Genomic DNA, 17,956 nt, shown 5'->3' with positions numbered 1-17,956 from the left:
TGCTCCATACCACCTAAATGGGAGGTTTTGGTGCTGGAATTTCAACTCAGAAGCACTAAAAATCTGAAACGTATCTTTCTCTATGCCAGGAATTCTTAATTTGGGCTTATGGATGGGCTGGGGGTAGGGATTTAAGCTGGAGAACCCTCTTTTGAATGCAAACATTTGTGTGTTTGTGCATTATCCTGAGTGAAGTCCATATGTTTATCAGATTCTCCTGGAGGTTTGTGTGGCCTCCTAACAACTGTATTTTGACAGCAGGCTCTGTTCAGTGTAGAGACAAGAAGACAGCAAGTTAAGAATGCAAACCTTCCAAAGGCATTTGATCTGGTGTTGGTTTGACCAGAAAATGAACCACAAGTCTTCTTTCTAAACTCTGTGTGTGTGTGTGAAATAAATCACATATAGAGAAAAGTGCAATAAACGAGAATGTAGCCTTTAGGGAACATCTGTGCGTGCTGCATGCTGTGTCGCTTCAGTTGTGTCTGACTGTGATCCCATAGACTGTTGCCCACCAGTCTCCTCTGTTCATGGGATTCTCCAGACAAAAATACTGGAGCGAGTTGCCATGCCCTCCTCCGGGGAATCTTTCTGACGCAGGGATCAAACCCATATGTCTCGCGTCTCTTACATCTCCTGCGTTGACAGACAGGTTCTTTACCACTATCACCTGGGAAGCCCAGTGAACATCTGCGAGAGGCACTATAACCAGGTTAGGAAATTGAGCCAGACTCGAGAAGATGTCCCTTTCTTCAGATGCCATGCCTCTACCCAAGCTACTATCTTGACTTCTATGTAACCTTGTGCTTTTCTTTATAGTTTTACCATCTTTATATATATGTACCGTTAAACAATATGGATCCATTTTTCCTATTTTTATCTTTATACACGCACAGTCATACTATCGTGTTCTTTGGTGTTTTGCTTAGTTAATTAGTGAAAGTTGTGTCTGACTCTTTGCGACCCCATGGACTATACAGCCCATGGAATTCTCCAGGCCAGAATACTAGAGTGGGTAGCCTTTCCCTTTTCCAGGAGATCTTCCCAACCCAGGGTTCTAACCCAGGTCTCCCGCACTGCAGGCAGAATTGTACCGGCTGCGCCCTGAGGGAAGCTGCTCTCACCAGTATCGTTTTAACCGTCTGTCCCTGCTGTTGTGTGCAGTTGTAGTTCGTTCAACTTTCATTGCCGTGTTGTATTCCATTGCTTGGTTATATTGTAATTTATTTATCTTCTGTTATTGGATATTTGATTATTTGTAAATTTTGCCTATTATGAGCAATGCTTTCATTAACATTTTATACATGTCTTATACATGGGTTCCACATGCAATTCCTAGGGAAAGCCTAGTATATTTATTAAGCTTTTGTAGGAAGTGAAATACTTACCTCCATGAGGCAAAAGTGAAGAATTCTTCTCTTCTCCCATCCCTGTCCTTAATAACACTCTGTGGAGGAAGAAAATTCTTTCAAGTAAATTCTCTGCTTAGGCTTAGCATGGGTGCTGGTTGTCCCCAAACTTGCAATCAGAGCAGTCGTTGAACCTGGATCAGTCCAGGGCTCTCTCCCCAGCCCTACCCACCAGCTCACTGAGACCGGAACCTCCAGGATGGGGCCTGGGGGGAGTCTGTGTATTTAACCAGTTCCCAGACTATTCCCGTGACTGGGAGACACTGGGTTTACCCTGATGAATTGATGAGGTGTGGATCCTTGGTTGGGAAGAGATTTGGAGGAAGTGTATCTGTGATTAAAATCTTGGAAAATTGGCCTTAGAAAAGTTAAGGTAGCTGGCTTTGTTTAGCTTGTGTAAAAAAAAATCTAAAACATGATTAAATAGGTTTTTTTTTTTTTGCAAAAGGATGAGAGAGTTTTAGAAATGAAAAAAACATTTCCCAAGTTAGAGATTGTGGAAGAAACTCCTACTAAAATCAGCAGATACTGAGCATTTACTCGGCACTTCGGGGGTAAGAAATAAAGGCTGTTGTCAGTGCCTTGAGGGAGCTGGAGACAAAATGAGTACATGCTGAGCTGGTGCACAAAAGCCAGGACATGATATTTCATCCAGTCTAGACTGAGGGCTTCAGTGGAGGTGAGTGGGCAGGCCCTTGGGAGGAGAAGCCGAGAGAGAGGTCACCAGCAAAGGCTGGAAGCGCCTGCAGGGTGTGCGCTGGGTTTTAGAAGGCTGCCCCTCTGTGGGCGGAGGGATGGGATGACTGCACTCTGAAGCAGTGATGTCCATTTATTTTTTATTGTGATACCCCAGTAGGAAATATATTTTATATCACTACCCACTACATACTTAAAATTTTCATGGAATGTTTAGCCTTATTACATATTATGCATGTGATGCTTAAAATTTCTTTTTATATTTTGTTGTTATTATTTTTTTAAATGTGGATTAACCCAGTATGAGGTTGAAAACACTGTTCTAAGGGGGCCAGGAGCCCAGTGTGAGGCAGAGCTGAGTTTGCCCTGAGCCTGCCTTATTGGGATGGCCAATAAGGGAGAGGGGTTCCATGAGAAGTGGTGAGAGAGGACTTGCTGATGTGAAGGTGGGCTCCCGAAATCTTCCTTGATTATAGAATGTGAGTGAATTACTTTGGAATGTTATGACAAAAGTTCACACTTTACCTATCAACACCCATGATAGGTGTTGAGCCAATAGACACAACCAAGCCAGAGATCTGGAGAAGGAAGGATTAATTATTGAAGCAAGTAAGGGGCACACTGGGAATCTCACCCAAACCAGTGCCTCCCCAACAGCAAAATGGAGGAAATTTTAAGCTAAGGGTACATCCATATTCCACTGGAAAAGACCCTGATGCTGGGAAAGACTGAGAGCAGGAGGAAAGGGACGGCAGAGGGCCAGATGGTTGGATGGCATCACTGACTCGTGAATTTGAGCAGACTTCAGGAGATAGTGGAGGACAGAGGAGCCTGGCATGATGCAGTCCATGGAGTCACAAAGAATTGGACATGACCTAATGACCGAACAACAACATTCATATTCCTGCAAGGGCTTGAGCAGAGGAGAACCCAGCATAGAAATGGAGTGTAAAGATCAACAGAATCCGAGCTTTAGTTAATTGAAGTCAGGAGGGTCAACATTATCATCCCATCCTCCACCTGGGTGGGGGCCTTAGTTCCTGCCGGTATGTGAGTCGGTTAGTTGCTCAGTCGTGTCTGACTCTTTGCGACCTCATGGACTATAGCCCGCCAGGCTCCTCTGTCCATGGGCTTCTCCAGGCAAGAATATTGGATTGGGTAGCCATTCCCTTCTCAACCCAGGGATCGAACCTAGGTCTCCTGCATTGCAGGCAGATTCTTTACCGTCTGAGCCACCAGGGAAGCCCTTTCAAAGAAGTATTGTTATTGTGTCTATCCCCTGAGGAGGAACTAGGACTCTGCTTTGTCACTGCATATTGTTTGACTGCCTTTTTCTGTTTCTGCATTCCTTGTTTTCCCTGATTACTGAGACTTGTTCAAGGGCAAACACTGTGGCCAGACTCATCACAAAATGGCTTAGGACAGAGTGGCTTATCTTTCGTCAAGAAAGCCATTCCTGGATTTCTTTCTCTAGGGATCCCCTAACCTATCTGCTTACAATACCAGATATGAGAGTGGGGCGTCCTTCATACGAAGAAAGTTTTTCAACTTTCCTGACAAAAATGGGGTGTCCAACAATTCAGTTCAGTTCTGACACTAATGCCCTGGAGTTAACATCTGATTCCACAGGTTAAAGGGCTCAATCCCACAAGATTGCCCCCACTTCAGATTTCAGATTCAAGTCCTCGGCCAACCATATGTCTCACTGACCAGCTGTAAAGTCCAAGGGTTCCCACAACCCCTTGTCCAGTTTGACAATTCACTAGAAAAACCAATCAGAACCCAGGAAGGCACTCCATTTTCTAGTGTCGGTTTATTATACGTGATACAATTCAGAAATAGCCAGATAGAAGAAATGCTTGGGGCAATGTATGGAGTGTGTGCGCACATGCGTGTGGGTGCCCAACTCTTCCATGGCTTCTGCAGCAAAACCACGCTCCCAGCACTTTTGTAACTGAGCAGGACGCCATGGGGCCTCCCAGGACAGACCCCTCGCCCGTATCCTCTGCTGTGGGTCCTCTCTGAAGTACCCAAATAATAGTATCTCATACACATTTCCTGAGTTTTTCAGATGCTAGAAAACCACCACTAAATGGAAGAACTACTTGGTGATCAGGAGCACGGAGCCCCCAGACCTTCTGGCCCCTAAGAACAGATGCTGTTAACCACCCATCAACCAATCAGAGAATTGTGCAGGAGCCGATCACATACCCTCGAACGCCCCCTCCCTCACCTGACCTTTAGAAATGCTTTGCTGAAACCTTCAGGGAGTTCAGAGTTTTGGGGGGGCCATGAGCCACCCTTTCTCCTTGGATCTCCCTGCAATGAACCATTCTCTGCGCCAGATTCCAACATTTCAGTTTCTTGGGCCTCACTGTGTGTCGGGCATGGGAATGTGTGTCCCGTAACAGATGCACATGTAACTAATTTTAGGGAGCCCCTGCAATCAGATTTTTCTCAACCAAGAGTTGAGTGCCTTAGTTGCACTGAGAAGGAAAATCCTTTCATGTGGCCTTTCTTTGCTTAAGTACTTTCAGTCATGTCCTCTGAGATTTAATATCCTTTTGATCTTCCCAATCCAGTTTTAATTGGGTCAGTTTAAGTTAGGGAAGGATTTTAAAAGACAACACTAATAATGGAGCAGTTGGGATGATGTAGATAGCAATAATTGGTTGGAAATGTGCTTCAGTAAACGTTTTTTGTTTTGTTGTGGCTTGTAAAGTGCAGTCTGGAGGGAAATAAGCTGCAATCCGTTTCTCTTAGTGTTTGCTACATTTCATCATTAAGTAAAGCCTGCGATTCTACTGACAAACACTCGTGCCTTGGGCAATGTATTTGTTCTGTTCCCCTTCAATAAGAAGCATTGTTTTTTATAAGTAGTTTTTTATTTTTTTATTTTTTATTTTATTTTTTTCAGCTTTTTATTTTATTTATTTATTTTTAATTTTATTTTATTTTTAAACTTAACATATTTGCATTAGTTTTGCCAAATATAAAAATGAATCCGCCACAGGTATACATGTGTTCCCCATCCTGAACCCTCCTCCCTCCTCCCTCCCCATTCCATCCCTCTGGGTCGTCCAGTATAAGTAGTTTTTTAAGACGTGAATTTATTTTATTATTGTTATTTTTTTGGCCAGGCCATATGGCATGTGGGATCCTAGTTCTCTGACCGGGGATCAAACCCACGCCCCCTGTCTTGAGAGTGTGGAGTCTTAACCAGTAGACCACCAGGGAGGTCTCAGGAAACTTGATCTGTAATAAAAGATAAAACCAGTGTCTTCTCTGTGAGTAAATTGTAGGAGAATGGTGGATAATTTGGCCTAGACACGTTCTTTCTTTGCTAAACAATTTAGAGCTGCACTGTTCTATGTGATATCCACTAGCTACTGGCACTTGATATCTAAAATTAAATTTTGAAATTCAGTTCCTCAGTCTCACTGGCCACATTTCCAGTGCTCAATAGCCACACGTGGCTAATGTGAGACTGGTAGTTGAGGCCAGATAGTTGTTTGTTGTGGGGAGAGGGGTATCCCGAGCATTGTAAGGTGTTTAACATCACCCCAGCCTCAACCTACCAGATGCTGGTAGGACTCCCTAGTCATGACAATCAAAACTGCATGTCAGGATTGCCAAATGTCCCTTGAGGGGCAGTCACCCCTGGTTGAGAACCACTGGCCCAGTGGCTACAGTTTTGGAACAGTTGCAGATATAGAACATTTCCATCATCACAGACTGTGCAATTCTAGAATAATTCCTAGCAGAGTTTGGCTTTGGACATTTTCTAGATTAAACCTTTTAAGCTTTAGAGCAGGGACAGTGATCGTTCAGTTCAAAGCCTTGGGAAACTGAGACACACACAGGTTTTTTTTTTTTTTTTTTTTTTGGGGTGACTTAATATTTGAAGCATGTAAGTACCCATGTGGTATTCTGGACTTCATGCAGCCTAGAGGACAGATGCACTCTGTCTGTGTTCTTGCACTCAGTGATGGCAAGGAGAAGGAGGACTTCCCCTTCATGGGGAAAGGAGAGAGTCCTGAGAAATGGAAGATGTCCAGCCCTGAGACTCTCAGAGAAGGAAACTTCTGACTCGAGCCGTGGATTACCTCTTCCATGGCCTGTGGCTTTCTTGAAAGCCCTGCCTCTAGGCTAGGGTTGGAAGGGGTGCTGGGGCCATCTGCTGGCCCCACCCTTGCTCTGAGAGGCACAGTCTTACTGAGTTTTCTGGTTCCATGAGTGCAGAGAGATGCAAATTGTCCTGAGCCCATTGAAGACTGCAGTCTTTTAAAAGATTCCCTCTTGTTACTTTTAAATCTCCAGTGTCTCCTCTACATTTTCCTAGAAGTGGTCCATGGCAGAGTCTTAAACTATGAATTGCCTGGTGATTCTTATTTTCAGGGTCACAGGAAAGCAGCCAGCCCTAGAAACCTGTCTGTAGAAACTGTTGGGGAGAGAGGAAGATTCCCTTTCAGGGCAGAGGTGTCCATCCCTGGAGGCGCCAGAAAGTAGGCGTAGCAAAGGTGCAGTGGGGATGTGTCTGGAAAGCAGGCTGGGTTTGCAGTTTCCCAGGGGCTTTAAGGTGACCCAGGGTCTTTTCCTCCTCTGTGAACCCCACGTGCCTCACACGCCTCCTGTTGACTCTTCTTCTTCCATCACGAGTTTGTTCTTCGCTCTAAAATCTTCAGTGGCTCTCTGCTGCCTTTCCACTTTGGACACTTTTTAGTACTCAAGGCTGTTTTTGCTCTGATATCAAGATCTTCTCTATCCCTTAATAAGATTAGAAATTAGTTTTTGTGCTGCCAAAAGCTTTCCTGTTACTGCCGTTTGCAGAATTATTCTCTCGGGGCTGAGGGTCCATGGTGGTGGATGCTTTGCTCTGGGCCATTTGATGTGTAATAGCTCGTTCAGGAAGAAGTTTTGTTTCTGGTGATATTCTGTTGAGTTGGAAGCCTAGATAACCACTTAAAACCAGCATACAACTCAAAACTGCAGTAAACGGGCCGGGAGAAGTGACAGCAAAAGTAGATGGGGGGGGGGGTCACATGTGTAAATCCTCAGGCTGCCTTGGGCTGGTGGCCGGTTGGTCCTGTCCCTTTATGGGCCCAGTGAGCTGTGGACCAGGTCAAAGGTCAGTGTTCTGCGGTGCCAGCTGTCAAGTTTAGCCGCAAATAAGCTAATGTGTAAACTGGCCTCTTGGTCTTTGAAAGTTGCTTCATCTTCCCCATTTCAGTTGAAAGAAGTTGCTTTGTTTCAGAGTTTGGTGACTGGCCGCTATTTCATTGAACTGTGGATGTTTTCTTTTGGGAAACCAGCCTTTTTAGGTGTCTCCATGGTGAAGGGAAAGGTATTTTTAAAGTTGCCCATTGCGGGGCAGGTTCTCATTTGAGTGACGGGGAAGGTGGTGAGCAGGGATGTTCCGGATCCTGAAGGCAGGATAGCCGTGGCTGCTGTCACTTACTGGCTCTACGTGTCCCCTTTGCTCCACAGACCAACGAGTGGAACAAGAATGATGACCGACTGCTGCAGGCCGTGGAGAATGGAGATGCCGAGAAGGTGGCCTCGCTGCTGGGAAAGAAGGGGGCCAGCGCCACCAAGCATGACAGCGAGGGCAAGACTGCGTAAGTTAAAGAGATCGGCTTCTGACAGCCGCTTCGGGGTTCTCAGCTTGTTCTCTGAGCTTCTCAGGATCCCTGGGAAACTTGGCAAGTGCAGCTAGTACTGCCCCCACCGCCCACCCCTTGTTAAAATATGTAAGAGGATATTTTAGTCTAGTTCCTCTCCAAGTTCCAAGTAACACATTTGAGTTTTGCCTTGAATGGTTACATTTGTTCCTGGTGTAACCAAAGATTTTGCCAGAGAACACATAGCACCAGCCTTGTAACCAACTAACTGATAGGTGGGGAATGAATCTGATCCCAGATTAGAAACAGCGTAAAAGAGAAAGTTTTTTTTTTTCTTCTCATAACCTTATTATTTATAGTATTTGTCGTTCAGTCACTCAGTCGTGTCTGACTCTTTGCGACCCCATGGACTGCAGCACACCAGGCTTCCCTGTCCTTCACCATCTCCTGGAGCTTGCTGAAACTCATGTCCATTGAGTCAGTGATGCCATCCAACCATCTCATCCTCTGTCTTTCCTTACTCTGGTCATCTTACAGAGAGGTTATTGACTTTAGATTTCTAATCTGGACTTTTATCAGCTAGGATTGTGTAGTCCTCACACCTCAATTTCTTCACTATGCAGTGGAGATGACAGCATTCAACCTCTAGGGTAGTTATGAGAATAAAACAAGATACTGACATTGGTTGGGTGACCCCAGAAGCAGGCTGTGAGGTGTGGATTTGAGTGGAAGAAGTTTTTATAGCCCGTGATCTCAGCAAGTGGACAGTAAGGGAATGAAGCCTCTATAGCATGTTATTGACAGGTTACTGCTCTGAGCAACTGAGACTCATTCCTGCTAAGGACCTCTGGGAATCTGTCTAGACTTAGAGTAGGGGTTGGCCAACTATGGCCCAATTGTCTGCTTTTGTAAATCGGGTTTTATTGGAATGCAGCCACACCTATTCATTCAGCATTGTTTGTGGCTGTTTTCTGCACTGCAAAGGCAGATTTGAGTCTTAAGACAAGGACTGTGTGGCCCACAAAGCCTAACAATTTAACTAGTTTGCTTACCCAGGTTTAAAGTATGCTTCAGAGTTGTCCCAGTACTCTTGCCTAGAAAATTCCATGGATGGAGGAGCCTGGTGGGCTACAGTCCATGGGGTCACAAAGAGTCGGACATGACTGAGCGACTTCACTCACTCACTCACTCACTCAGAGTTGTCCCACCCAAGGGGTAAAGAAACTGGGGTATCTCTGATCTCCTGACCCTGCAAGGTTGAATGTCTTTGCTAGGGGCGATAACGCTCATGGCCAGAACACCTCTAAAAGGATGAAGGAGGGGCACCTATAGCCATAGATGACAGGTATAAAAAGCTGCACAGTGCCCAGCCCACAGTAAGCACTTGATAAAGCCAGCTCCCTTCCTTTCTTGTCCTAGATTACTGTTGCTCAATTCTGGCAGCTCTGGCATTAGACTCTCCTGGGGTGCTTTTATTTTTATTTTTTTTCCACTTTGTTTTTGATTCTGCTGCACCTCTTGTGGGATCTTAGTTCCCTGACCAGGGGTTAAACTCATGTCCCTTGCATTGGAAGGTGGATTTTTAACCACAAGACTGCCAGGGAAGTCCACCCTGGGGTGCTTTTTAAAATATGGATGCCATGCCCATCCTGATGTTCTGAATCATTTGGTCTAGGCAGAGGACCAGGAATCCATATTTTTAAAAGTATCCCATGTAGATTCAACCAGAGAGAACCATTCTCCGGAAATTAGATTGAGTGTAGATTGAAACATAGATATCAAGAATAAATGGCAAATTGTCAGGGAAAATTGTCCCATTTTAGTGCTATGCTGTGTGCTAAGTTGCTTCCTGTGTCTGACTCTTTACGACCCCACAGACTGTAGCCCACCAGGCTCCTCTGTCCGTGGGATTCTCCAGGCAGGATACGGGAGTGGGTTGCCATGCCGTCCTCCAGGAGATCTTCCTGACCCAGCGATCAAACCCACATCTCTTATGTCTCTTACATTTGCAGGCATGTTCTTTACCACTAGTGCCACCTGGGAAGCCCCAAAGTAACCCCTCTTCCCAGCACCCATAGAAAAGGTTGATCTCATAGAGGAGACCCCAACTCTGTTGATTGGGAGCCACAGGAAGCTCAAAGGGCTAAGCTTTCTGTAGGAACCAGGCTAGCCAGCACATAAAGAGGAGAAGGTACACGTTCTCACACAGGTCAGGGTCTGGTTCTGTAGGAGATGCGCTTGTCCTTTCAGCCAGTCACCCTAAGTTGAACTCCACCCCCCCCAGCCTCAGCTTGACTTCTTCTTGGCAGAGGCCTGTCTCAGGTGTGGGCACAAGGCCGTGTCCCTGGGAGCCCTGACTCGCTAGTCAGGGTAGGAGGCTGGCTTTGGGTGCTGGCTAATGTTGTGTTGCATCAGTTGCCTACTCAACCTTATGTAACTGTTAGTTCTTAGGTCTCTTGCACTCTAGACTATAATTTCCTTGCTAGAAGGGACTGTGACCTTATAGTTCCCAGCTGGAATTATCTAGCCAGCGGCTTGGTTTATAGTATTCTTTTTAAAATAATTTTATTTATTTTTGGCTGCACAGAATCTTCATTGCTGCACGGGCTTTCTCTAGTTGTGGTGAGCAGAGACCACTTTCTGTTGTGGTACATATGCTTTTCATTGTGGTGGTTTCTCGTCGTGGAGTACAGGCTCTAGATGCCTGGGCTCAGTAGTTATGGCACATGGGCTCAGAAGTTGCGGCTCACAGTCTCTAGAGCGCAGGCTCAGTAGTTATGGTGCAAGGGCTTAGTTCCTCTGGCATGTGGGGTCTTCCCGAACCAGGGTTTGAACCAGCGTCCCCTGCATTGGCGAATTCCTAACCATTGGACCACCAGGGAAGTCCTATAGTAGATAGCCAATAAATATTTGTTGGATGAGTTAATTAACCTTTTCTTGTGATGCTACATTTGGAGTTCACGCTCTCTGAGCTATAGTGGCAGAGGTCACCCTCCTAAGCCTGTGCTAAGATTTTTAGCAGTAGGCCCGGTGCCTTAGTATTACTCTGTGTACCACCATACAGCCTTCTAGGCTCCTCCTCCTCCCAGTCTGGCTCTGCAGATGTCTGCACAAGACAAGCTTTACAGCCATCCCAGAGAAAGGGAAGGGAACTGTTCATGAGAGTTTCGTCCAAGACAATACTCAATAAAACAAAGAAAACTTAGATTAGCAGCTTTGCCATAATTATGATCACCTTGATCAATCTGTGCCTTTTGTTAATAAGATATTCATTATGTATAGAACAGATGGTCAGATTTATTTTCTCTTATCTCTCTTTTTTCATTGTAAAATATACACATCATAAAACTTACCAGTTTAACCATTTTAAAGTATCCATTTTCGTGGCATTAAGTACGTTCACAGTGTTGTACAACCATCATCATCAGCTAGTTCCAGAAATGTTTCATCACCCCGAAAGGAAACCCACACCCATTAAACAGTGACACTCCTTAACCTCCCCTCCCACACTTCCTGGCGACCACTAATCTGCTTTCTGTCTTTATGAATCAGCCTATTCTGGATATTTCATATAACCGAATCATACTATACGAGGCCCTTGGTCTCTGGCTTCTTTCAGCTTAATGTTTTCAAGGCTCATCCTTATTGTAGCATGAATCAGTAGTTCATTCTGTTCTTTTCAACTAGAAATGCACACAGCAGTTATAAAAAAAAATCACCACCTCCATTTAAAACATGATAAAACTAAGGTCCACGTGATGCATCGCTCCCTGAATTAACCCTGAGCCATTTCTAACATCTCTGCCTTTGCACTTATAAGCCACCATTTTTCTCTTCAGTGACACCTAGGTAGAAAACTAGAGAGACTCTGTGCAAAAGGAAGAGAGGAGGTAGTTAATTTTTCCATGCAAGATTTTTCATAAGACATCATCTGCTAACATTAAACTTTTCTGGTTGGACTGTTCCTTTTTGATTTTTAAAGTTATTAACTCATAATGGTAAGAATTTAGTTTTCAAAGCCACCATAGAATTAAATCTATCTGGCTTCATATTTTCTTTCAAATCTAATGGTCTTAGTGTTGAGAAGGAAGGGGGGGGTGCTGTGGGGTTAGAAATCATCTCTCTTGTCCCTTTGTTTCTGTGTGTGTTAGTTGTTCAGTTGTGACTGACTCTTTGCAACCCCATGAACGGTAGCCCTCCAGGCTCCTCTGTCCATGGTATTCTTCAGGCAAGGATACTGGAGTGAGTAGCTGTTCATTTCTCCAGAGGATCTTCCTGACCCAGAGATGAAACCCAGGTCTCTTGAATTGCAGGCAGATTCTTTACTGTCTGGGCCACCAGGAAAGCCTGTCCCTTTGGTACCACGTAATTCTGCAAGGCCAAGTGTCTGCTGTAACAGTGAGCTCCAAGCAGCATTGTTCCCTAGGTTTCAGCATTCTTACCTTGCAAGTCTACACTTCTGGCTTTGGGTTAGTCTAATCTGTGCATTCCTACCTGTGTGTATGTGCATGTCCCTCAAACTATAGAGACTTTGCTGTTCTTGTTCCTGTTCTTTCCACGTGCATCTGGTTTGGTGTCAGGGGAATGGGGAACTCCCTAGGAGCAGTTCTGAATTCAGCATAGACCAATGCAGAGTGTTCCTCCCTCAAGAACTCTTGCTCCATCAGCCTCCTGGAGCTTGCGGGGCCTGCATTTGTTGGAGGATGTGTATAGAATGTTTTGCATTTGTCTCCAAAGGGTAAGACTAGATCACATACCTGGAAGTTAGGTCCTTGACAGGACTTGGCCTCGTTCTCTGTCCACTCATTAGGGTTTACCCTTTGATTTATGCACACCTCCATATCAAAATGAATTTGGAGGCCTGTCTTCTAGTGAGCTTTTGTGATAACCCCTTTTGTCATCTTGCTCAGTGATGCACAGGGTTTTCCTATTGCCTAATAACCTGGAGTCCTGACTTTGGCTTTCAAGGGCCTCCTGGTGGCCCTGCCCTTGTTTTGCCGTTTCTTACTCGTTTCTTCTGCTGGAGGTGGCACTGTCTGCTCCCTGCCTTCCTCTCCTGTGAGACCATCTAGGTGTTTGCCTCAGGTTCTCTAGTCCAGAATGTCTTCCTCCCTGATATTCTCAGTCCTTTAAAAACATTTTTGTCTTCTCTTTGAAATACTAGAATCTTGATTGAAAAACTTGATGTAGAAAAGTCTCTACAGCTTAAATATGATCTGTCTTTTTTTTTTGGCCATGCCATGTGGATGCAGGATATTACTTCCCTGACCAGGGATTGAACCTATGCCTCCTTCATCAGAAGTGCAGAGTCCTAACCACTGGATTGCTAGGGAAGCCCCCAAGATCTGTGTTTTCTGAATGACTCAAATCCCTTACAACATGGAAGCTCTGTGAGGACAGGGATCCTATGATTTCAGTGGTGGTGTTGGTTTCTCCCACTGTTCCAAGCGTATAAGAGGCACCTGGCTGCTATTTGTGTAAGTGAACTTTTCAGCATGGTTCTAATGGAGAAAACACTCTTTTTTGCTGGTACTCTCTCATGGGTAAAGTTGTTAGGGATGAACTAACATGGGGCTCAAGAGGAAAAAAGCTGTGCTGGTGAACATCACAACCTGACACATGTCTCTCCCCGCTTCCAGTGCAATTTCAGTAGAGACACACTCAGCCCTCACTACCTAGAGAATCAGACAACCCAGAAAGTCCCAAGAATGAGGCAGCCATCTCGGTTGACATTCTCCAGAAGCTTCCATAACCCAAGGTCAATAACCAGATGGGTGGTTTAGTAATTCTTCAGACTCTTCAGTTCTTCCTGGAATATTTCCTTTAGGGAGAGATAAGAAACCTTGTCTGAATTTTTTTTTTTCCTCTAAAACTGATCTAAGAGGGGTTAAAAAGGGGGTGGAAGCAATCAAATAACTGAAATTCATTTCACAAAGAGTAAAAGAAGGGTGATGTCTTGGGTCAGAAGAGAACAAAATAGAGCTGGGCAGAGAGCTTCAGCTGCGGGCTGTGTTTATGGCATCAAGCTTGGCCTCCCTCAGCCCATCTGTTCTCTTTCCTTGGTGGAGGTGAGGAAGGGGGAGATGTCATTGCCCTAAAACCTCTCACCATAGAACAAGCTAATTGTTTCAAGATTGTTTCCCCTACATTTGGATGTGCGTTTAATTAAAGTTATGTGTGTTTGTTTTAGGAACAACCAGACTAAATAAAATCACTGCTGGGACTGTGGTATTTGAAGAAATACCACCCAGCCGTGTGTGAATAGAGACAAATATATATATATACACACACACACATATACATATGTATGTTGTCTGCATCCATGTTTAGTCCACCTTTCAAAGACCCGATCTTTTTGGCTTTGAAAACAAGAACTTGACTCGGTGGCACTTACATGTAAAATAGAGGAGGTGGACCTCGAATTCTGCAGATCAGTATGAAAAGGGGCTTCTCTGGCCGGTGGTTTGTTGTACTTCTGACTCTTCCTGTTTTCTGGAAGAGAAAACCAAGAGATTTCCAAAACTGAAAACCCTTGGAAATCAGTCTTGGAAATCAAGTCATACCACCTGGTTGCCTTCTCTCACAGCTCTCAAATTCATTTACCTAAAACTGCAGTATACTTTATGTGTAATTGCAGTCTCCTTCTCAGCAAAATCGCCTTCCAGGCAAAACCACCCTGTGTTTTGTCTAAATCCTGTTAATATCTGGCAGAGGGATGAACTGAAAGCTATAATTTCTTTATAGCATATCTACTCTGCTTCTGGTCAAGTGCATTTTTGAAAGTGACATAATGTCTGTTCCTGTCTTGCAAATGTACCCAAATGTTTGCTTCTAGTTGGGAGGTATTAAAGTGCTCCAAAATCATTCATAAGCACATAACAAAAAAAGGGAGAAAATATGGTCCTTGCCTACAAGATGCACAGCATCTGGCTGAGAAGATAAGACCAACGGAAGTACTGGAGAATAATTAAGTGCTAAATAGTAACATACTAACTGTAAGGGGTTCAAGATGGGAAGAGGTGGTGATGCACTCGAGTAGTGAAGGAATGCTTCCTGTGATGCAAGGTGGCCCCGAGAGGATGGGTTGGGAGGATGTGGTGGGGACAGAGGAAGTGGTAACATCCCAAATGGAAAAGAAAAACAATACCATGGTCATTATTTCCTTCCCTTCCTCCAGAGCTTATCATAGAACTTCAAGGTCAGGGACCCACTTGGCAACTAGATCTGTGGTTCTCAACCTAATTCCCATTAGAAGCTTCCTGGACAGCTTTGAGAAGTGCTGGGCATCACCCTCAGAGCTACCTGTGTAATTCCTATGGGGTGCAGTCTGGGCATGGGGTTGTTTCAGCACACAGGTGGCTTGAGTGGTCAGCCCAAGCTGAGGACCATGGTGCTGGTCACTCTGCAGTGAGACCCCAGGCTTTATAGCCCAAAGCTTCCCATGGGTTTTCCCTCATGACAGGTTCCAGGGGGACTGAGGAAGGCCCAAGGAGCCCAGGTGAAATGTTTTCTAGCATACATGCACGTGTGTGTGTGTGTGTGTGTGCGTGCGTGTGTATGTGTGCGCTTAGTTGCTCAATCGTGTCCAACTCTTTGTGACCCCATGGGTGGTAGCCTGCCAGGTTCCTCTGTCCATGGGGATTCTCCAGGCAGGAGTACTGGCGTGGGTTGCCATGCCCTCCCCCAGGGGATCCTCCCAACCCGGGGATTGAACCCAGTCTCCCACATTGCAGGCAGATTCTTTACTATCTGAGCTACCAGGGAAGCCCATCCACACATACATGTATATATCATGCTTGTGCACAGAGTAAAATTAAAATGAAAGATAAATTTTGTCATAAATTATGTTAAAGTTATATAATTCACAAGGTGTTTATAGGGAAATAGTGTCATGGGTTAAAGCTGAACAGATCAGGTTGCAAAACTGTGCTTTGGAAGGAAGACTTGTAACCAGGGAAGTGGTGCAAATTGATGAGAATAGATATGGGGATTAAGAACTACAGTGATTAAAATATTGGTGGGGTCACAGGACTTTTTCATTTTGAAACTTTGCAAAGCTGGATTAAGTATATTGAAAAGGAAGGATTTTAGACACTCAGATGGCTTATTGTTGCCCAGGGTTGCAGCAGTCTGGCTTTGCCTCAGGGGCGAGGCCTGCCGCCACATAACAGAGGTCAGGAGAGCCTGGGAAACGGAGTTGTGATAGAGGGCGGAGCCGGGGCGAGTGGGCGTGGCCGGCAGCACACGCAGGCGTTGACCTCCATCCAGACTAACCTCGCGGGAGGAGGGGGCACCTGGGGCAGGAGGTTCTCACGCTGGCAGCCACCAGACAGTTCAAGGGTTGAGGCACATGACATCACTCAACACATGCCTGTCCTTTAGAAATACTCCTGCTTCCTTGCCTGCATCCCTGAAAGTGACACTTTACAAAAGGCTGCCGCCACCACCACCACCATACAGGCTGCAGAGTCATTCAAGGTCCAGTTTGCCGTCTCTTTCATAAAGTCTTTTCTAATTTCCAACAGGGCTGAGCTTGACCTCAACCACTACCTCTCTTAAACCACCTAGAACTTGATGGGTCTTGTTTACTTATGTACTTACCTTACACGACTAACAATTGTTTTTATCATGTTAATATTGAGTACCCAACACCGGGCTGGGGGCTTTCATATGTGTCCTTCAGTCAACAGATAGTTGATCTTTCACCCATTAGAAAGATCATGTCAGTTTCCCCCAGTATTTCTCATCTGATGCTCTCAATCACCCTGGAGTAATTTGTGAAGAGAAAAGGATGGATCAGAAAGGTTTGGAAATTAGTACAAATCACCCATTCTGGATAATAGAGTCTGGGAGTCATGAATCAGTTCAGTTCACTTACTCAGTCATGTCTGACTCTTTGTGACCCCATGGACTGTGGCACACCAGATTTCCTGTCCATCGCCAACTCCTGGAGCTTGCTCAAACTCATCGAGTCAGTAATGCCATCCAACCATCTCATCCTGTGTCGTCCCCTTCTCCTCCTGCCTTCAGTCTTTCCCAGAATTCAGGATCTTTTCAAATGAGTCAGTTCTTCACATCAGGTGGCCAAAGGATTGGAGTTTCAGCTTCAGCATCATCCTTCCAGTGAATATTTAGGATTGACTGGTTGCATCTCCTTGCAGTCCAAGGGACTCTCAAGAGTCTTCTTCAACATCACAGTTCAAAAGCATCAATTCTTCGGTGCTCAGCTTTCTTTATAGTCCAACTCTCACATCCATACATGACTACTGGAAAAACCATAGCTTTGACTAGATGGACATTTGTTGGCAAAGTAATGTCTCTACTTTTTAATACGCTGTCTAGGTTGGTCATAGCTTTTCTTCCAAAGGAGCAAGCATCTTTTAATTTCATGGCTGCAGTCACCATCTGCAGTGATTTTGGAGACCAAGAAAATAAAGTCTGTCACTTTATTTTGGAGCCCAAGAAAATGAAGTCTGTCACTGTTTCCATTGTTTCCCCATCTATTTGCCATGAAGTGATGGGACCGGATGCCATGATCTTACTTTTTTGAATGTTGAGTTTTAAGCCAGCTTTTTCACTCTCCTCTTTCACTTTTATCAAGAGGCTCTTTAGTTTTTCTTCACTTTCTGCCTTAAGGGTGGTATCATTTGCATATCTGAGGTTATTGATATTTCTCCCAGCAATCTGATTCCAGTTTGTGTGTCATCCAGCCCGGCACTTCACCTGATGTACTCTGCGTATAAGTTAAATAAGCAGGGTGAAAATACACAGCCTTGACATACTCCTTTCCTGATTTGGAACCAGTCTGTTGTTCCATGTCTGGTTCTAACTGTTGCTTCTTGACCTGCATACAGATTTCTTAGGAGGCAGGTCAGGTGGTCTGGCATTCCCATCTCTTGAAGAATTTTCCACAGTTTGTTAGGATCTGCACAGTTAAAGGCTTTGGCGTAATCAATAAAGCATAAGTAGATTTTTTTCTGGTATTCTCTTGCTTTTTTGATGATCCAGCAGATGTTGGCAATTCGATCTCTGGTTTCTCTGCCTTTTCTAAATCCAGCTTGAACATCTGGAAGTTCACGGTTCACGTATTGTTGAAGCCTGGCTTGGAGAATTTTGAGCATTACTCTGCTAGCATGTGCTGCTGCTGCTAAGTCACTTCAGTCGTGTCCGACTCTGTGCGACCCCATAGATGGCAGCCCACCAGGCTCCCCCGTCCCTGGGATTCTCCAG

At 44.9% G+C, this 17,956-nt stretch overlaps 1 protein-coding gene across 6 annotated transcripts in view; it reads left to right on the top strand.

Annotated features, from left to right (window-relative positions):
* Positions 1-17,956, top strand: part of RAI14 (retinoic acid induced 14) — a 164,393-nt gene that overhangs the window by 95,413 nt on the left and 51,024 nt on the right. For 4 of the 6 annotated variants that reach the window (XM_006071887.4, XM_044932530.2, XM_044932532.2 and 1 more), the window contains exon 3: positions 7,593-7,723. In XM_006071887.4, coding sequence (XP_006071949.1) covers positions 7,593-7,723 — 131 coding nt within the window. Of the gene's footprint in view, positions 1-7,305; positions 7,450-7,592; positions 7,724-17,956 lie in introns of those variants that run through there. The other 2 variants (XM_025270640.3, XM_025270642.3) reach the window with 2 other exon arrangements.

The sequence above is a fragment of the Bubalus bubalis genome, chromosome 19 (assembly GCF_019923935.1).
Source record: "Bubalus bubalis isolate 160015118507 breed Murrah chromosome 19, NDDB_SH_1, whole genome shotgun sequence".
NCBI classification, from domain to species: Eukaryota; Metazoa; Chordata; class Mammalia; order Artiodactyla; family Bovidae; genus Bubalus; species Bubalus bubalis.
The sequence above is the reverse complement of the archived record's forward strand: the minus strand, read 5'-3'. Positions and strand labels throughout refer to the sequence as shown.